At 34.5% G+C, this 21,673-nt stretch overlaps 3 protein-coding genes across 6 annotated transcripts; all 3 read right to left on the bottom strand.

The window, feature by feature from the left end:
* Nucleotides 1-132: 132 nt before the first annotated feature.
* Nucleotides 133-8,418, bottom strand: LOC145641673 (putative disease resistance protein RGA3). Of its 4 annotated transcripts, none has more exons than XM_081692577.1 (5): nucleotides 7,930-8,418; nucleotides 5,670-6,783; nucleotides 3,317-5,589; nucleotides 959-1,292; nucleotides 133-598 (listed from the first exon to the last, which is right to left on the bottom strand). In XM_081692577.1, the coding sequence occupies exon 3, from the start codon at nucleotides 5,116-5,118 to the stop codon at nucleotides 3,424-3,426; it is 1,695 nt and encodes a 564-aa protein (XP_081548703.1). In that variant the 5' UTR covers nucleotides 5,119-5,589; nucleotides 5,670-6,783; nucleotides 7,930-8,418; the 3' UTR covers nucleotides 133-598; nucleotides 959-1,292; nucleotides 3,317-3,423. The 4 variants fall into 4 exon arrangements, with proteins under 4 accessions (XP_081548703.1, XP_081548704.1, XP_081548702.1 ...); XM_081692578.1 differs by having other exon boundaries at nucleotides 5,678-6,783; XM_081692576.1 differs by having other exon boundaries at nucleotides 3,317-6,783.
* Nucleotides 8,419-14,444: 6,026 nt separating this feature from the next.
* On the bottom strand, nucleotides 14,445-16,213 carry LOC145555743 (uncharacterized protein At5g39865-like). Its single transcript, XM_081617472.1, has one exon. It carries the CDS (start codon nucleotides 15,834-15,836, stop codon nucleotides 14,946-14,948), a length of 891 nt encoding a protein of 296 aa, XP_081473598.1. The 5' UTR covers nucleotides 15,837-16,213; the 3' UTR covers nucleotides 14,445-14,945.
* Nucleotides 16,214-17,796: 1,583 nt separating this feature from the next.
* Nucleotides 17,797-21,081, bottom strand: LOC145555741 (protein SENSITIVITY TO RED LIGHT REDUCED 1-like). Its single transcript, XM_081617471.1, has 3 exons — nucleotides 20,886-21,081; nucleotides 19,059-19,238; nucleotides 17,797-18,960 (listed from the first exon to the last, which is right to left on the bottom strand). The coding sequence occupies exon 3, from the start codon at nucleotides 18,887-18,889 to the stop codon at nucleotides 18,053-18,055; it is 837 nt and encodes a 278-aa protein (XP_081473597.1). The 5' UTR covers nucleotides 18,890-18,960; nucleotides 19,059-19,238; nucleotides 20,886-21,081; the 3' UTR covers nucleotides 17,797-18,052.
* Between the last annotated feature and the right edge of the window lie 592 nt (nucleotides 21,082-21,673).

Genomic DNA, 21,673 nt, shown 5'->3' with positions numbered 1-21,673 from the left:
TCAAGTGGTTAGAGCTCTCCTTCCGATTTCAAATGATCTTGGAATTGATACATACTATACTTGTATATAAAAATCCACCATATATTATGAATTTCATTTTGTAATGCATAAAACAATAAAACACCATCCCCGTTGTTCCAAGCTAGTTCAAATACATGTAATTAGGAAAAAAAATGCCTTCTACATATTGTCATATTGATGTCTAATCATCCAAATTCTGGAGACTGTAAATACACCCAGGAAATAAGAACAAACATAATCCAACATACAGATTAGAGTAATGATTCAATCAAGTAAATCTGATTAAACATGTACATGAGTCACTAACCACCTTGAAGTACTTGCAGACATTGAAATCAGTCCCAAGTAACTTTCCTAACCAAAGTGAGCTGCACTGCAACAAACTCTCAGGTATCTTACAGATGTCTAATGCCACAATACGGTTCTATGTTGCTTCGTAAGATAAATGTAATCAAAAGACTGCCTGGGGTTGTAATTACGCCACCTCAGTAATCCGTGAATGAATGTGACATTCTCAACAATAGGATTGAGCAATGTGGAGATACACTCTGCAGTTCTAGACCCAAAAATGTGTCACCTGATAAAAGAAATTACGAGCAATTTCAAAAGAGAAACAAATTATACATTATTGCTTCCAGTTTTCTAGTGTGCATACTTGGTGCTAGCTAGATATCAGTAGTATAAGAGAAATTACAAAAAAATTACTCTTGACATTGGTGCTTCCAAAAGCCAATGATCATTAGTAATATAAGAGAAATTACCAAAGGCGTTCCATTTTTATTGGACAACAAAAAATCAAAAACAGATGAAATGCATATACAACATCAATGAAAAGCAAATTCTCAATTTATGTGACCGTAAAAGTTACAGGTGCATCCTGTCGACTTGTCCCTGAATCAAAAGTGAAAAATGAAAACAATTCAAGGCAATAACAAACCTTGAAGTAGTTACAGATATAGAGCGGTCTGACTCTCAAGTATCTTGCCTAACCGAAGTTGTCATCAAGCTCAAATAGAGGCCTAATGCATTATCTGTTGGTTCTTGGAACTATAGCACTGCATCTTGGCCACAATGTTGCTTAATTTAATAAACAACGTCGAAACTTTCTAGCTTTGACAAGCTTCTATTTGGTACGACTGCAGCATAACCAAAACACTCTGCCAGGGATCTGATCATCTTGCAAAACTGTAATGACATTAATCTTGGATGAATGTCTGAACGTGGACAGACTTTCTGCAGCTCTAGAAGTGTAGACCAATAATGTTTGTCGCCTGATATAAGAGAGTATGTGAAATGCTATTAGGCAAAGGATTATATGCTATTGTTTCTAGCTTTCTACAAGTTTCTAGAGCAAACAAGCGATAAAATAATACAAATAGTACAGTTTCTAGTAAAAATATGAGATCAAATGCACTGGGGTTGCTATAGATAAGCAAAGAATGTCAGAAACTTGCATATACATGTGAAATTGGAAACAGATGAAAAAGCATTCACTCAAAAATCAGAATTCCTTTTAACAAAGAAAAAAGATAATACTTGAAAATTATAAAATACCTCGTTGACTGTAAACCATCTATTATCAATATGCAGAATTCAAATCCATTGCCCTTCCCTAACAGATAATAGGTTAATACAATATTTTGTTTGATGTGGCTGTGAAATTTTCATCCATAATCTATACAAGTATCTTCTATTTTAGTCATTGGCTACGATTAAAGGTTAACTGTAATAACATAAAAAAAGGACTAAAATTTACAACTGTGAAATAGGTGAAAGTGATTGTTTAATTTACAAAAGTTTACACAGTACATGATACAGAAGAAGTATCTTCTTACCAATTAAAAGTGAAGAGTATACAATATCTGCAAAAATGAGTATTGACATAGTTAAGTGAACTAACAAGCATAGTTCATGGAAAACTAAGTTAGATGCATGAATGAACACTACAGGTCAGTTGGTGCTCAAAAACTCAAAAGATTTAGGAGGTTGAAATTATCAGTAGCCGAGAAAAAATGGTAATGGTGGGATAACAAACCAGCAGGAAGTTTTATCAACAGAGCAAAGAAAGAAGAGTATTAGTAATTAATAAGTTATGAGTGATTATACATCAGATCAGAACATACTAGTTTGGAATGATCAAACAATCAAGACCATAAATTAGTAAAGAGATTTTGTAATTTGAGAATACAGAATACAAGTAAGCAAAACGGCCAGACAATATAAATGTACTAATGTTCTGGTCTATAGATGTTACATGGTCTTAGAATTCCTAAACAGAATATCGCTTAACGAATACAACAACCCAGCTTCAACAGCATGCAGGTATGCTGAAATATCAAGATCAGCTAGTTTATGTATCAATTAAGCCAGTTCACGGAAAACCTGAAAATATTAATTAGCTAAAGAATATGTCCTTAAAAGAAAATACCTTTATATATCTAAACTTACTGATCCATTGCATAAAAAATTTGTAATTTGCACAATCATATATTGTTATATTCCCAATAAATAAATTATAAAAAAACAATTAAAATATATTCTATGACTGAATGATTGATTAAACTCAAAACTAACAATAATTGTAACATAAAACGCATATACAATTTATGTTTTTTTGCTTGACTGAAGTTTTATTGATTTCTAAGATTGGTGTATTTAAAACATAAGTTGATGTATAATGTAAAATGAATGTGAGACCATTATTAATTAAGTTTACTTGAATGGGACGAGCTTGGATCGGTTATCTCCCAGAAAGAGGCAGGGAGAATGCAGGTATGCTGAAATATTATATTAAGCTACTGCATATATTGCGGAGTATTATAATTATTGGTTTGAACTTCAGCAACAAAACACCAATTCTTCAAGGTCATGTATGACAATTTCGAGCACCAAATGGTAAGAAAAAAAAAATGTTATGAAAGCCACTGTACTTATACTGTTAATGTTAGCTCACTTGATTGAGTTTTATTGGCAAACATTTCTTGCAGAATATATTAAGTTCATGGATTGTTTCAAGGATAAACTCTCCCCATGTTTTACACTTATAGGGCCTAGTAAACACAAATGGAAAACAGTCTGATTTTCAAAAATCTTCATATATCTATGAGTGAATGATTGATTAGAATTAGACAGAAAAGAGACAAAATTTGCAAAGTAAAATGCATAAATTAGGCTGAGATGGTTGAATTCATGCTAACAAGTTTTTGAGTGAAGTTCCATTAATAAGCTGTCAAAAGTGAAATATAAAACTTACTTGTTTGGAACATGTATGTTAATGTAAAAATGTAAAACTTACTTGAATGGGCAGAGCTTGGTTGACTTCCAGACAGAGGCAGGGAGAATCTTCCATTCTCTGTTTCTATACGACCATTGGGATCACTTGTCAATTGTTGTTCCATCACATCACGTGGAGAATTCCAATTTGGGGCAATTACTGAAATTCATATAGGACAGGTAGGGAAGAGTGGAACGACATATTGTTTTCAAATTTTGGAAACCCTCTATATTTAACCAACACAAAGAAGAGGGAAAGTCAGGATAGCTAATGGACTCTAGTGTATCAACACAACTGCCTACATCTATAAGTTCAAGACGTTTGAGGGAAGTAAGAAGGTGCAATCCCCACTCTTTTATTGGTTTGTCTATCTTGATTCCTATGATTGAAAACCACCTCAGGTTTGTGGGTAAACCTCCTTCTAGAATGTTGTGTAATTCTGGGCAATTTTCAATTGATAAATGTTCAAGTGAGGTGAAATTGCTAAACAATGATTCAAGCCTTGGGCAATTCATAACATCAAGGTGAGTGAGGTTGGGATGGGTGCTGCCATTCAATGATATGGTTTTCAAATTTTGGAAACCCTTGATTTCTAATCTGGACAAGGAAGAAGGGAGAGAAAGGTGGGGGCACGGAATACACTCTATTATTTGTATTGCCTGACTTATGTTCACTTCTTCAATTGCAAGGGATGTCAGGTTTCTTGGTAAACCACCTTCTGCTAAGCTATGTATTTTAGGGCATTCTTCAATCCGTAACTCCTGGAGGGAGGTACATTTGTGCAATTCAACAGGAAGCCAATCCATATTTCCGCAATTTTGTAACTGAAGATCTTGTAAAGCTGGAAGAAGCAAGCTTTGCTGTAATGATATTAGACTTGGGCATCTTTCTATTTTCAATATGGTGAGAAGAGGAAGTTCCAATGCATCCTTCAAGGAGACTCCTATGCTTTCTTCATTCCTTAGGCCTTTCTCAAAGTCACTTCCACGAGACAAATTCGTAGATTGTTCATCAAACTCTACATACCCTAGTTTCTCGCAATAATTAATCATCAGCGATTTTAGAGTCAAGGGAATTTGACCAATAGAGACCATAGATTCGCAGCCTGAAACAATGAGTTCTTCAAGATGAGAAGTTGAGGAAGACGAATTCTTCAATTTCAAGGATTGTAGCTGCTGGACTCCATTGATTTTCAACCTTCTAAGAGAAGGCAAATGAGGAGGTATATCACCTTGCAATAACGGACAACTATAAATCAAAAGCTCTTCAAGGATGGGGAATGCTTTGTTGTTGTCAACTAGTGGGTGCACCCACTTCTCCCAGGATTTCACACGCTTTACATGTAGAGTCTTCAAAGATGGAAAAGGAGTTGAACAATACCCATAAAATTCAAGACCAACCTCCTTAATACCACTCATATCTTCAATTAGAAGACTTTTCAAAGAGGGTAGATTCCCTAGTGGAGGCAACCATTCACATTTCTCACAATTCACCAGCTTAATGTGCACCATGTTAATGAAAGAGGGATCTCCCAACCAACTGGGGAATGTCGAGCCCATGTACCCATCTAACATACACTCTTTGATGGAAGTGTAAGGCTGCAACTTCTCAATCACATCTCTCTTAGTCTTGTCATCAATTTCATCAATACAACTTCCCCATCTCATATACAACCTATCAAGACACTCTTTTTTATGCAATTGGGCTTCCTCTACATCCTCAACATGTGTCACAATTTCTAGGTTAGAAATTAATAGCCTTCCACGGAGGTTATGCAACTTTCCCAACTCCCTTACCCTGGACCCACCTCCAACTGCCAACATAAATGGTCTCCAAAGTCTGCAAGTTTGTTAATTTCCCAATTCCAGGCGGCATCTCCTTTAAGATGGTACTACTGATGTATAGATGACGAAGTTTCCCCAGCGATTCGATACATTGAACCTTCTCAAGTTGCCAACATCCATTCAAGCATAGTGTTTGGAGATTCCACAACTTGCTGATTGAATATGGCAACACTTTTATACGTTTAAATTTAAGATTAAGGTAGCACAAGTATATTAAATCACCAATACATTCTGGCAAATCTTCAATTATATACGAACATAGAGATAGAGTGCGTAAGTGACAGAAATTAGAATAGTCACTATGCAAAAAAGTTGTGCTTAGAAAAGTACGCAACTGAGAAGCCGGAATTTGAAATAATCCCAAGGTTTGAACACGCGGGATGAACAAATGGCGAGTTCTTCTGAAATCCATGTGTGCATCCGTGCCATCCATTGCGTTGCATAGGTTGCCTGCAGCAAATTGAGCCACATCATGTATGAGGTCATGCATGATGAACATTCCTTTAAATTGACTTTTTTCAAATAATGACCTTGATACCAGATCATTGAAGTAATCATGGCCAATATCTTCCATTCTTTCATTTGTGTTGTCTAGTAGGAAGCCCTGAGCCATCCACAGTTGGATAATCTCCATCTCCTCAAATAGGTAATCTTTGGGAAATACGGAACAATAAGCAAATAAACACTTCAGAAGAGATGGCAAATGATGATAACTCAACCTTAAAACCGGCAAATTCCACACGTCTTGCTCCAAATATTGCTATCTATTATCCTTTGGCGCTGACTCTTCTCCACTGTCTTTCGTAGGAGACCTCCAAGAGTTTTTGCAGCCAAAGGTAATCCATCGCATTTGCGGATAATATCATCCCGCCTCTCAGCAAGGTCTTGATACACAGTATTAACATGCTGCTGAAATATACTCCAACAATACTCACCAGACAAACGTTCTAAATGGATGGTGTTGGGATAATGCTGACTATTCATCACCCTTGCAGTGACCTCCTTTCTGGTTGTGACAATGACTCTGCTTCCTCGTGCTGCACCAAGAAAAGGTATCTGTAGCTAGTTCCACTCCTCATATTCCTCACTCCAAATATCATCAAGAACAACTAAGATTTTTTTATCTTTTACCACTTCTTGCAATTTCTGTTGTGCTTCATTCAAGTTGTTAAAATAAAAATTGTCAGGGGTAGTCGAATTGATGATATCTTTTGTTATGCGTGTGACATCAAACACGTCTGATACGCACACCCATGCCTTAAGATCAAAGTGAGCCTTCACCTTCTCATCATTATAAACAAACTGAGCAAGAGTAGTCTTCCCAATGCCTCCCATCCCAACGATTGGGATCACAACATAATTCTCATAACTTGGTTTATCTTCCAGCAATTGACAAATGATATCTTCTTTCCTATCATTCCTCCCGTGAACATGAGGCTCACCTAAAGAAGAGGTCTGTCGCGTCCTTCTTAGCTCCTCTACTGCATATGTTGGTAGCCTCAAGTTGTTGGATATGAGACCCAAAGTAGGAACCCGGGATTTAATACTGTTCAAGGCGTTGCTCATCTCATCAATCCTAGATGAAAAGTCAGAGTATTCAATTTGCCTTGTAGCTCCACAGCCACACGCCAAAATATTGCCAACCTGAGCAAAAAAGTTAAAAATAAAAAATTAGTACTTCCATAAATTAACAAATTTTTTTTAATCGGCATATTAAGTTAACATTATTTGTATTTCCCTTTTGATTATCATTCCAAAAAAAAAAAAAAAAAAAAAAAAAAAAAAAAAAAAAAAAAAAAAATACTTTGGACATACTTTGGAGATGAGAGATTGACAAGTTGTTGTGTTTGTTAGTGGTTGGCACATTGATGCTACTAGATATGTCAATTTGGATAATCGGATGGAGTTTGGTTTGATCCACGACGGGTTGTTTTTGTTCAGGTCAATAATACCGTTTTAACTAATCTCGGTTGGGATTGTCAAATTCGGTAAAAATCTGCAGAATTCATATCGGGTCAACTTCAAATCGATTCATATGCAGTTCAAATAAATTCGGATTGTGCTCAAAATGAGTTTGATCGGGTTAATTTAAGTCGGATTAAATTTAGATAGAGTCAAACTGATTCGGTTTGAGTTGAAGTCAGGTCAAATCATTTCGTGTTGAGTTCAAATCGGTGCCGGATTAAGTTTGGATCAAGTCAAATGCGAAGTTGGTTACAGACTGGGTTTGGGTCTTAAATTTTTCAAATCAAATCGCATTTACAATTCAAAACAGGTGAATTTAGATTAGGTTGAATTTTGACACCTCTAAATGTTAAAGTCTTACGGAGTATCTCAATATGAAAATGCTAAATTCGCCACTATTCATATTATTTATGCACAACTAGCATTATATTATTATATCCTAATAACTTGTATCGATGAAATTGTAACTCTTAAAAAAAAGAGGGGACTATATGTCTATGTCGAGTAATTTTCGGTTCGGGTCAACTTCAGGTCGGGTTGTTTCGGATTTTGGGTCAACTTTGGGTCGGGTTATTTCGGGTTGGGTCATTTTGGGTTTCGGGTCAAGGTCGGGTCAGTTTCACTTCGGGTCGGGTATGGGTCGGGTCGGTTTAATTTGGTTCAATTTCGGGTCACTGGTTTTGGGTCATTCGGGTCAGGTCATCGGGTCTGGGTCAGGATTTGCAGGTCTACTCTATATATGTAGAGCATAAATAGTCTTTAGAAAATGCTACTGTAGTAAGTAGTAAGTGCAGAGTAGTAGAGAGAAATAGAAGTAGTACAAACCATATTATGGAAGGAAGTTGGAAGGAATCCACGAGCATTCTTCTTGAATTGATGAACATGAACATCATCATTACTACTCTGATTCATTTTCAAGGCTTCAAAGGCAAAGTCATCCAAAAGATCCTCCAAATCAAAAGCCAAGTCTTGAAGATCCTCCAGCCACTTCCTGATTGATTTTCCGTTTTGATCATCACATTGCTTGTGTTCAGCATCAATCAACACCGCTTGAATCATCTCCAGCTCATTATTCCATTCTTCGATATTGATTTTATTTTTAGAATTATTTCCTTTGTTGAACAGCTTCACGAACTGCTTCACTCCTTCGGACACTAATTTATCCAACACTTCTTTAAACATTGCTGAAACTACCATCTCTACTACTGCCATAATTGCCTTTTTTTTTTTTTTTTTTTTTTTTTGGTAGAAAATGAATTTTGAAAACAACAGAAATATTATAGATGAGAATAGTTGGAAATACCGAAATGAATGGTTCTCTAAGTTTTGGGGCTTTAAAGTGGAAATAAGTGGAGAACTGAATTATTATTTGATGTAAAATGTGGGTACTCACAAGGGTCAATTATAACTTTTTTTTTTTTTTTTTTTTTTTTTTTGACAATGAAAGGGTCAATTATTACTTTATGACTATGTATGAGTATACTTTTTGTTGAAATGGTCTCTCCATTTTTCAATACATAGTTCATATAGGATTGAGGAAAAAATCAGGGTATTTTGATTCGGAATCATAACCTCTTAGTGCAAGTCTTGAAATCGAAATTTGTATAAGAGGTTCTTGTTTAGGTATTAAAATGGAAAATATGTTGCAACAGGTTTTAATTTGTTTGGCTCAGTTTCTCAAATTTTTGGAAACGAAATCTATAGGGTATCCTTCAACAATTCAACCGAATAAAAGTATCACTTAAATCCAAATAATACATCAATTTAATTATTTAAGCCCAATTTTGTATCTTTGTGATGTAAAATGTGGGTACTCTCAAGGATCAATTATTACTTCTATTTTTTATTTTTATTTTTTTGAAAACAAGATCAATTATTACTTTATGTACTATGTATGAGCATTTTTGTTGAATTGGTCTCTCCATTTTTCAATACATAGTTCACATAAGAGTGGGCAAAAAATCAGCGTATTCTGAATAGGAACCAGAACCTGCTGAGAACCGTAAGTTGAAATCAAAATCTATACAAGAGGTTCTATTAAAAGTATCACTTAAGCCCGAATCATACATCAATTTAACCTCAATTTTGTATCATATGATACAATTTAATCAGATAATTGATACTAATAAATTAGAGTTTTTTTTAAAGAGATATTTCTCTCATTAATTCTATATATATGTGTATTTATTTATTTGTAAAAAAAAAAATTGACTTGCCTAAGAATTTCAGTATACATATTAATATAATTGATTATTGTGTTATATTTCTCTAGAAACTTTTGTAATTTTTTTTTTTTTTTTTTTTTGAAATAAAATTGATTCATAAATAAAGTCATACGACATCTACAAAGAGATTTAGATCTAATGAATACGTAATAATTGAATCAAATAAAAACATTTCATAAGCAAAGCTACGATCGTTGTTGCAAATCGTACATTCTTCATACCCTCTTTTCATATCGCTGTGATTTACAGCCTTCATTGGCGAGGGGGTCTATCGATCTATTGTAGCCCTGCAGAAAATTTTCGTCTGATTCGCTAGATTGTAATCGACATATTAACCTCTTTTTCGATATCGAACAAAATTTTACCCATGAAACAACTCTATACCAATCCATAAAATAAAAAAGCAAATCCTCCCTCAAAAGAGAGAAGAAAAACCCGGTCTTTCGAAGGAGTCAAATCTTCCTAAAGAAGAAGAAAAATCCTGTCTTTCGAGGGAGAAATATTCCTCCTATAAGAGGAAGAATTATTATTATAAACCTAAAACAATAGAAAAAGCACAAAAAAAAAAAAAAAAAAAAAAAAAAAATAGGGCTTTCCACCGATAAAAATCGATGGAAGCCCCTCCAAAATTCAACAATGGAGGCTAGGGTTTTAGAGAGAGAAGAGAGGAAATAGAGGCTAGGGTTTTTAGAAACTCTATTTTAATCATCAATAATTTATAAAATCGAGCATGTATGGATTGAGAATTATCTGCTACTATATTAAATTACATACCACTAAAAGCAAAATTATTAACAAAATTTCTCACCAAACTTGTTTTCTTAAAAAATAAAAATAAAAAATAAAAAGGATTGTATCTAATAGTATCACAAATTCTTATATGTAGTTGGTCATGTGTGGGGTGTGGCCATGTGGCCAGGCATATGAGAGTTACTTCGTTAGTGTTACAGGGTTTACTCTGTGAGTGTTACAAGTGTTACTTTGTTAGACTTATGAGGTTTCTCGGTCAGTGTTATAGGGAGTTACTCGGTCAATGTTATAAGGATTACTTCCTTAGTGTTTTAGAGGCTACTCGATCAATGTTACAAGGATTATATTTCGTCAGTGTTGTAATGTTTACTCGATCAATATTACAGGAGTTATTCGATTAATGTTATTGGGATTACTTTATTCATTAACAACCAACCACAGGTGCATTGAGTAATTTGCCATGGTCATAATGATCGATTTTCTAGAGTACAGTTATGCACCCGCTAGAGATAAATATTCCGATTTATATTTGTTTGTAATGCATGTACAAAAAAATATTAACAATATATTGTTTCCATATATAATCAAATATTTTTATTGTATCTCTTGATAAACTATTTTAAATGTTCATATTCTTTGATTGTAATAATAATATAATTTTATATATAATCGCATAATAATGTATGTTAATTACTTATTCTGAAATATATATTTTGATTTTTGTCTTTAATTTGGATCATGATAGGTAGATATAAATAATGTTTGTTACATAATACGAAGTATGATAATATCATCATGTTCTTTATAGAATTAATATGCCAAAAAAAAAAAAAAAATAAATAAAAAAAAAAAAAAGAATTAATAAATGGTATTGAAGATTAAGAGTCAAATAAAACACATACAACCTTAACAACAATTACAAGAATTAATATGTTGGATATCACTTGTAGATTAGAATTTGATATATACATCCAACTAATCTAAGGTTAGTTTTTGTTTTTCATTTGATGATAAAATAAAAACAATTATCAAAATGAGAATAAATATTCATGGATGTACGGTACATTTAAGTGTATATAACAACCTCTCCTTGTAGATGGGCCAAGCTAGCTGAAGTAGACTTGTGTTGAATCTACACCTACTGATTATTAGGATTATACTTACAGAAGAATAGGTTTAAACCCCTCCGAAAAAGTTGATGGGGGCAAATGAGTGAATGACCCCTCAAATGCACGTATAGAAGCTTCAAGCTTGTGTCGTATTCTTTTCTATGCAGGATAATTAGCTGTGAGCTTACTAGAAAAGAAATGTAAATCCTTCTTTTCTTTTTTTCTTTGTTTTTTTTCCTTTGGTGTTCCACCCAATTCACCCTTTGGACTAATCTGGATTCGGAAATCAATTTTGGGTGATTAGGTTCCAGTCCCCTCCTAATCAGAGTCGTCCCAACATTTTTTGAGACCCTGTGCAAATATAGAGTATAAAATTTTTGCTCATGAATATTATCTACTCACGGCTTATTTTTATATAAGAACGAAATCATAAAGTTTGTAATCATCAAAAATGAAATAATTAGTATAAAGAGTTTAGTCATTTAACATGACAGTAAAAAGAAATACATTAAAGTTTTTAGTGGGATTGAACCACTACTCTACAGCATATATGCTATACAAATTTAATGATAGTCTTTGTTATTAAGTACTTCGTATATTACATTGTTGTTTAGAAATTACAAACATTGATGTTTAGCTAGAATATTATTTCTCTTGAACATTCTAAAAATTGCAATTTTGTCCCTTAATGCAGCACCATTGAAGCACTAAGGCTAATACAGAAACTTCAAAACCGAACACGGACTAGGTTCAAAGATTTTAATCGACTAAACTAATTGACAATCTTATTATAATGAGAAATTGAGAAGTTTGTGGTTTAGCTGATCTTAAATGTCATACATCCCATAAAAGTTTTACCATTACAAGAGACAAGAGAAAGGCAAACGATGAAAACAGCAATGTTATTCTTCTTACTACATAGAATCCCTCTCTAATATATAAACCAATTTTTAAATACTAGCAATTAGTTCAACACAAGATTTTTTTTCTTTCTAATAGGTACCTATGGATTTTGGAAGAACTTCTATATCTCATAGTAATTAATCACCATCAATAACCACCATCTTTGAAAATTTTTACATGAATTCAAGTGGTTTTTGCTCATTTGATAATCTCAGTTCATTTTAAATTTTTTATATAGGTTACACCTTTCTCTCTTGGTGAGAATAGAATCAAATTGTAGCAAAGATAAAACACTCAACTAGTCAACTACTATGCAACTACCTCACTTACACAATCACACAAGGTACATATGAAAGGAATGATTTGCATAAAATTTGATATCTAATATACTATATTTTTGATCAAAACTGAAACTTGATTGTACAATTTTACTAATTTACGTAGTAGTATATTTGTTAAATTCGATATAAACCATGCAATGTTTTTTTTTACTAAAACATCAATTTTTAATCCGTAGTTTATGTAAATACAAAACAAATGCTGCTTATGAATGTGTACACTAAAGGCATGTTCTCATACGTTTATTTTCAGTTCAGTTCAATTTAGCTGATTACAGTCTATTAGAACATGCTCTAACTACATGCAAAAACAAGTGAATTTTTAAAATGAACGAAATTTAAGATTTTTGTCTTTTACAAGAAACTCAAAATACTCGTACTTAATTTTACTCAAAACTATTGAGACTTTGAGAGTGATCCATCATTATAAATTCAAGAAAAAAGATTCATTATAGAATTATGGTGCAACTGTGCAAGAGTTAAAATTACAAGTTAAATAATTCTTCACTTTTCTGGTTCTTCATAAGAATTTGATTGAAAGAGTTTTGAGTAAGATTCAAGCCTTCAATTATGTTTGAAATAATTTATTTTATTTTATTTTTCTAAAACCCCGTATAAAAGGGAAGCCAGGAGGGCACATAGATTAGCAGAGATTCTTAGAAAGGGAATGAAGTTATCCCTAGGCAAAAGCAGATGATCCCTAAATTTCACCATTTTACACAATCATTGATAACAACAACGTTAATTTGTGTTGCTCACATCAGTGCAACATTGAAGCCTGTGTTGATTCCTTGTTGTTTGCCAGATTGATTACACAATCTTGTACAGTTGTACCCTTTCGGGAGAAATTGCAAAACTCCATTTTCATCGAGATTTGAATGGCGTTTTCCCGCTTTATTTTTTCTTTACCGTATGATTTTCTTAAAGATGGTTTTGGAATACTCTCCTCCTCCATCTCGTTTCATAATAATTGACATAATCTAACTGAATATCTTGTCAAAGCAGAAATCATACGAGGTAGTAGATACAAAATATTAGTCAAGGTTATTAAAACGAACAGTACCAAAAACCTTCGATATAACGCACTGTTATTACCGTTCAGCAGAATGAAAATTATGGCAACCTTATCTCATTACATTCAACACAGCATACTCACCACAAAAAAGTCATTGACATCATCTGTTCGAAAAAAAACAGAGTGGGGCTTTTATTTAATTAGAAAAGAGGAAGGGGAAACAACAGATGGACCAAATTGTTTAGACTATTAAAAGATTACATGAACTTCTGTTTCAACTTAACAATCCATGTTCTGATGTTCGTGCACTTTACACTTCAACATTGACATGGACACTTCAAAAGAGAATTGGTCAGAACGTGCTGAAAATGGCCAACTATGCAGCAAAGATAAGTTGAGTACTTTTCATTCAATTCTAAAGATGATTGATGCATTGATCACAATGTTGTCAATGTATAATTGTATATACCCTCACAAAATACAAGGCCGTAGATTGTAACTACATTACTGCAAGGTTGCGGATGGAACATAACAACTAAAACAGAGCCTAATGGATGGAGGTCGCTATACAGAACATAACACACTTCAGCTACATACACTCATACAGCATACTAACAAGATGCTAAACACAAAGATCAGTATAGCATTGAGTGGAGGCCACTTGAAGGTGTGCTCCCGACAAAATTTTCTTTCGGCCCTCAATTACCACAGACCTTGCTAGGTTGGATACTAAAAGATCAGTCCATGTAACATCACATTATACATGAGAACAGCTGAACAGCAGTACATTCCTGATAAAAATTACTCCGTAGCAAGATCTGTGTAAACGGTCACTACAACTCCACACTAGCCAAAATGTTTCAACAAAAGCCACAGGTTCATACAAGTGAAACAATTAGCAAGTCGCGTTTAAACAGAGTAAATTATTTCTTCAAGAGAAAAGCATTATATAATCAAGTCAGAAAACATAAAACAGTGAAATTTGAGTCACAAAATTGAGTCAAAAGCTCAAAGGAATTCTCATTCATTCCAATGGGCAAAAACCATAGTATAGCCCTTCTCATTACAACAGCTTCAGTTTGCGCAATTGCGAAAAGGAAAAAAGAGTCATTAATATATACAACATAGTAAATTTACACTGCAAGTCAAGGGAAATGCCCATCATCTCCCAAGCTACAATGGAGCACACCAGCACTAACATGCTAATCTCCTCTATTCAATATGTTTGAATATTTTTTTTTATTTTTTCATTTTTCGGCAAGGAGTCACACTAGTTCAGTACATACTATAAAGTATCATTGTATCAATGACATACATAATATTATTGTTCATCACGAGTCTATGAACAATGTACAACCAAATCTCCGCGATAAGGCTGAAACCGTAAAAAGGGGGTTATATTCAAGCCAGACCATAAGCTAAAAACACACACACTAGCTACTCAATTATCATTTTCACACCAATATACCTGGATCACATAAGTAGTGATCATGGGAGTAATTCACAGACAACACTCCGGGCATCGAATCAGCCCGTTTTCATTGCACTCCAAGCACCTCTTCATCACCTCCTCATCCTCGTCGAATATCTTCCTACTACCACTACAGTTGGAGCAGGGCAAGAACCTCACATCACCACAACTATCACACACGAACCGTCTATCCCTCGTTGGCAATGACTGAAGAATCTTTCGAAGCTCACCGGTTTCGTTCCACTGCCTGATCAACTCAACCCCACCTACATACCTCCCCTTAATAAAAACCTGTGGCAATGTCACATTCTTCTCACCAAGCAACCCCTGTATCTCCTTCCTATAAGCAGCGTCCATCGAAACGTCCCTTTCATCGACGAACACTTTATAAGCCCGGAAAATCATCCGGACAGCATCGCAATCCTCCCGGGTTCTCCGAATTCCCCTCAAACTAGTGAAATATACCACAACTCTATCCTCAGTACCCGGAAATCGAATGGTAGAAACATCCAAAATCGACCAACAATCCTTAAAATCAGAACTGAATGATTTAGCAGGTCTTAATTTTGCTAAATGATGATTATAAGGCGATTCTTCAACTTTTTGGGAATTACATTTAACAATACTATTATTATGATTATTATTATTTGATGATTTTTGGGATTCAAACAAATTTCGAAGCTGCCTAACCTTCCCTTTGATTGAAGTACCAGCTGAATCAAAAGTATTGCTGTACCATTTCTTCATATTCGCCGCGTTTCGATCAACGACCGTCGAAGCGGCAGACGAAACGTATCCTTTCTTCGAGAAGGTATTCGCGACGGAAGAATGCGTCGTCATTGACCGACTAAACACAGAATTCTTCGACGAAATCGATGGCTTGCTAGTCGACAACTCGCGATTCTCTTCGAAACTCGCCATAAAATTTTTTTATTTTTAATTTTATTTTAGGGTATTTATTCAATTCCTCTTGAAATCAATAAATTCGGAACTAATTACACAATCAGAAAGGCAAATGATTGCGAAATTAGGGTTTGGGATGTGGAAATGAGAATTTAGGGTTTCAAAAGGGGGGATTGAAGAAAAAATCAAGAAAATGATAGAAATTAAAATTGAAAAAATCAGGGATAAAATTAAGATTGATAATCAAAGATAAAGTTGATAATTGAGATTTTGTGAATTTTATTTAGGGATTTTTCTGGAAGAATTTGAGAGTAGGATTTTTTTTGTTGATTTATGAGAGAGGAAAAAAAAAAGGAAAGAAAATAGTGGAGAGAGCTGCCTTTGAAGGAAAGAAAAAGGAAGAAGAAGAAGAATACAATTTACAGTTGAGACAATTTAGAGGAGAGAGAAAAGGGTAAATCGGTAATTCCATCTTTTTTTTTTTTTTTTTTTTGAGATTGTGTTTTTCAAATATAGTTAACTGTTTGAGTTGTAGAAACGGGAGAGAGAGAGAGCGAAGTGTCAACTGTCAAGGCCGACGCGTTTTAGATAACGGATACTCGGTATTATTTTTTATTTTTTTTTTTTTTTTGAAAGCTCGTTTTTGTTTTTTTTTTGTTTTTTTGATAAAAAAAATGGAAATTATTGGTGAGTGAAAGACTTTTCTAAGGTAATATTTTAATTTAAACTTCACGAATGTGTGTTTTTGTAATGATTATACAGTATAATTTTTTTTTTTTTAAAAAAAAAATCTTTGTTATGATTGTGTTTTATGAGATAGCAAAACAAATTTAAATTTGATTAAAATTCGATTAATATGGACATATGGTTGTGAGTTGTGACTTTGTGAGTTGGATTTATCATTTATGTGTGCAACATTGATAATGTTCGTAATAAATATTTCCTCCGTTTCTATTTAGTTGGCGCGTTTGATTTAGGCATATATTAAGAAGAGGAGAGATAAAAGAGAATGAAAGTTACTAGGGGGGTAGCTTGTAAATGTAAGGTAAAAAAGTTACCCTAAAAGGAAACGTGTCAACTAAAAAAAACTTCCTAAAAAGGAATACGTGTCAACTAAAAAGAAACGGAGGTAGTATAAGTATATCAAAATGTTATTAGTAATTTATAATTTAATTAAAGGGCATTAATGAGATTTTATAACACCTTAAGAAGAAATTTTCAAAAGTGCTACTCATAATCTTATATACCTCATCTAATCAATTTTTTATTATTTGATGATTCTATGTCCCCTCAAAATTCAAAGATTAGTTAATGGATGTATGATAAATAACAACCAAACAAGTAAAAATCTTTCTAAAAAGTGAAACTCATTTTTTAATTAATTGTTGTCCTACTTTCACCCGAAGACAAAGCAACCGTCCATTACAGATTACATACACTTTGTGCCACACAAAAATGCAGGTAACACCAAAGTCTAGTGCACAAATTGAAGCACTGTGATCGTGGTCCAAAAGTCCTTTACCAAATTACTCGTTCCATTTGCCTTGTGAATTTCAAATTAATTTTTTCAAACTTTTTTTAGAAAATAAGTATGAATTTTGATCTTTGTAGGTCCTCATTGGCACAAGTAAACCACAATATTGTTAAGCTGGGCGAGCCGAAAGGTACTCAAGCATGGCTCAAAAGCTTACTAGATGTATCTGAACACCTGCGCAGTGTTGGCACACATACTAGTACCCAAAAGCATTGCACAAAACCTTGCAGTACAGGTTCTCGACTTTTCATGTCCAGGCTGTTTATACTACTGCTGCGTTTCCTTCATAAAAAAAAATAAATAAATAAAACATGCTACTGCCAAATCTAAGATTTTACTGCTATATTTTGACAGAGTAATACTGAAATAGAGCGGGTAACAACATTATCATTCTGTGCACATTATTCAAAGAAAATTAAAGAATCAAACTCATGCAGGCGTACATTAGGAGGAAAATGTTTGTGCAGTTCTTGATCAATTACCTGGGTGAAGCCATTTATCATATGATGAAAAAACAATCACAGGATTCACAGCAAAATCGCAGGTGATGTGTGAAACAGTTCCGATACATGTTATAAAAGAGTTACAAATGAATAAATGATACAACAATTGTGTTGTGCACCTGCTGCAAACTTGTGCTGTTTAATAATGCAATAAGTTGACAGCTAACACACACACCACTTACAGGTTCAGTTATTAACTAGATAATGGGCACCTCATGCTCATCATTAGGGTTGAAAAAAAGCCAACTGGATTCATAAAAGGCTCTATTATGATCATCTGGCCCTGTTTTGACTCTGAACTCCTTCGCAAAGCTCCGAGAAGCCAGGATACGCTTCGTGTATGGAGAAGCTATGTAGTCCTTGACTACAGAATTGTGATGTTCGTAAGACTCAAAACTGTTTCCAAATAGCGCCATGTTTCTCAACATATCTACATTCCAATTTACCTCTAGCAAATTGTGATACAATAAAGCCTTGCAATGAGGCATGAAGAATAATGTGGGTTTTAAAGCCTGTCTTCTACCTTCCTCATTCACTGATATGACAGAACAGCCAAAAGATTCCAGAACACGGGTTTCAGTCCCAGATAGAACCGGATCAAATACCTCGATATTACCTACCCATTCAAACTTTCTCTTCATCAAGATCACTAAACAAAGCTGCAACCGCGGAGCTTCAAAAGACTCAATGCTGCCTATACCATACACCACCATGTTCATATTTGGTTCAGACCCTAAAACCCTGGAAAAACAATTGAAGACTTCAGGGTCTTCAATCTGACTCAAGAAAAGGTCAAAAAACTTGGAGCTCTCAAGTTTCTTCAAGCTACTCTCAATTTTCTGCATTAATTTTGACTCTCTCTCTTGATTGATTTCAAGGTCAGGTGGGGCAAATGACTGTTCTTTTACCTCTTTCTCTGTGCGAGACACTTTAGACTGACATTTTCTACGTTTCCGAGGTAGGACAACAGTCCAATCAGGATCCACGTATTCAGAATTCTCATCATAGGTTGTAGTATCAGCAGCAGCAGCCATTGCTATGTGTAAAACTTAAGTTTGTATCAGATTAAGCTGTTCACAAATGTAGAAGATAGTGTGGACGAATCCTACAAGCCAAAAAGTAGGAATTAAGAGTGGTGATGGACCACTAGACAAGCAATTCAGGTCATAATATTCAAAACCTCAATGATTTCATTGTTGCTACCTTGTAGGAATAGGGACATTGGTCACCATTTGAATCAATTAAGCTGGTTTTAGAACAGAAACCAAAGTATGTGGCTTAAGCTTTAGGCGCCATGGCAAACAGCAACCAGCTATCAAGCCCTGGACCCTGGTAGGAAATGTACTTGGTTCAAATCATGGTGTTCACAAATGGATACTAAGCCTGCAAAAAAGGGAGAAAAAAAAAAAAACAAAAGGGATCAACCAGCAGATATTCAAATGAAAATGCAGGATCAGGAAAAAAAAATAAAAAAGTGCCACACTAGCACATAAACAAAATTGACTACAGTAATTATCTATTCCAGCAATCCAGATACGGTAGCTTCCAAAGTATATAGAAACATACACCCACACGCAAACGCACACATGATTACAGGGAAGCACCAAATGCATCAGATCTGGCGGAAAATGCAAGATCTCCTGTTTATTTAAAAGTGCAAACAAAGAAATGCAATTCACTAATTCAGCTACTTCAATACAATTACAGCATCCATTGCACAGAAAGGGATATTTTTTCCCACATCAACTGATAACAGTGTGTTATTGTACATACATGTATGTGTGCATGCGCTGATACACATGTCCACATTGAACGGAAACCACTTTAAAAAAAAAGCTATTACGGTATTGAACACTGCTACATAAATTTAAGAAATACAACAATAAGCTCATATATGATAATTAATAAAAACAAAAGAGATCCTCCTATTTGATCTCTTTCTCAGTGATCAAACAAAGAGAGAAACGAAGGTTTATAAAGTACAAAATCTTCACCTGATGATTTTTAGATGTATAGCAAATTTAAATAAGAGTTTTTACTTGTCTCAAAAAAATAAGTTTTTACTAGCTCATATATGAATATATGATAGTTAATAGACAAGGCTTCTCCAATCGTGTAAACCTGTAGACGATGCTTCAAAAGTTCAAACATGCAGACCAAGTACTATATGAGCCATCATATATGATGTTATCCACCTAAATCATTTTCCATGGCCTTCAATTAAGCTAATCCCATTGTTGCTAAACCAAACAGTATGGATAACCTCTAAATCCGCACAAAATCATTCAGGATAATTTTCAGCATTAAAATGTGGTTGTCATACTAATAATAGATATTCCCTATTGAATGCTCCCTATATCACATTGTTTATATACTCCGTAAAATGGAAGAATTCCAAGCATACATCTCAGCTCAAGCTCATGGATGTGGGTGGTCCCTGAGCCGAGGCAGGAGGGGAGGCCACCATGACCTTGGGAGAAAAGGTTCGTTGCCATAGTTTTGTTCTAAGTTCCTAACACTTAAGGGTAGTTCCTACAACACATTAGCAAGAAACTTGACTCAATCATCAAATCAGGCTCAACAATTCACATTAGATTCATATCGCTTACAAAAATCAAAGTAAATTGCACGTACAACACATTAGCAAGAAAACTTGACTCGGTTATCAAATTAGGCTCGAAAATTCACATTAAATTCATCTCGCTTACAAAATCAAAGTAAATAGCACGTTCAACATTAGCAAGAAAACTTGATTCAATTATCAAATTAGGCTCGAAAATTCACATTAAACTCATCTCGCTTACAAAAATCAAAGTAAATTGCAAATTGAAAAATTCTAGCAACAAGATTACTCGTTATAATCTTTCAAACTTCAGCAACTATAAGTCTATAACAAAGATAAGTTCAACAATCCATCTTAGAAGAACCCTAAATTGACCTTACTGACAATTAAATTAACGATAGTGTGAAACTAAACCCTAGATTGTAAAATTAAAACGATAATTAAAGAAATGAAAATAAAAATCTTACCTCAAAAGCTTGCTTCAATGGACGAAAGAAAGCTCAGCAGCTACTTCAATGGAGGATAGATAGCTCAGAAGCCGCTTCAATGGAGGATTCGGAGTACGCTTCAGTGGAAAAGGGTGCAGCCGTGCAGCGTAAAATTGAAAAGCTCCGGTAAAACAGGACTTTCATTGGTCAACACTCAACACCAAACCAAACCAAACCAAACCGGAGACTGAAAATATTGAATTCAAAACCGGACTTGGACAGTTGGACCAAATCATTTAAACCGGTCCCAAATCAGGACTTAATCAATACGGAGTACTCCGTACTTAACACTTAGGGGTCGTTTGGTTCGATCATTTGGAATGGAGTTAGAATCCATTCCATTTATTTTTTTGTTTGGTTGAGTCTTTTAGTAATGGAATCTCATACCCAAGGGATTCTAACTCCACCCCATACTTATGGAATCCCATACCCATCTCCCCCCCCCCCCCCCTTAAGATTCACAATCCATTCTTTTAATAAAGAATATGATCCATTCCAACATTAAACCAAACAACTTTAAGCTAGTATGGGTTTTGTTTAGGGTATTTTTACCCTAGACACGTGGGCCAATGAGAGCTCTCCACGTGTCGAGTTCAGGATGGCCCATGTGGCCCAACATCCTCTTGACACGTGAACCAATGAGAGGTCGCCACGTGTCGAGCTTAGGATGACCCATGTGGCTCAGCATCCTCTTGACACTTGGCGCCCTCAGATATGTTTTCGAAATGGCGGCCTTCAAAGGCCCAGATTCCTAGGAGCGGCGTAAA

This window comes from Chenopodium album, chromosome 8 (assembly GCF_948465745.1).
Source record: "Chenopodium album chromosome 8, dcCheAlbu1.1, whole genome shotgun sequence".
NCBI classification, from domain to species: domain Eukaryota; kingdom Viridiplantae; phylum Streptophyta; class Magnoliopsida; order Caryophyllales; family Amaranthaceae; genus Chenopodium; species Chenopodium album.
Note: the sequence above shows the minus strand (reverse complement) of the source record. Positions and strands in the feature narration are given on the sequence as shown.

What these genes read in the sequence shown, in the direction of transcription:
- LOC145641673 (XM_081692576.1), bottom strand. Translation starts at nt 5,118, where the DNA reads ATGTTGGCAGTTGGAGGTGGGTCCAGGGTAAGGGAGTTGGGAAAGTTG.
- LOC145555743 (XM_081617472.1), bottom strand. Translation starts at nt 15,836, where the DNA reads ATGGCGAGTTTCGAAGAGAATCGCGAGTTGTCGACTAGCAAGCCATCG.
- LOC145555741 (XM_081617471.1), bottom strand. Translation starts at nt 18,889, where the DNA reads ATGGCTGCTGCTGCTGATACTACAACCTATGATGAGAATTCTGAATAC.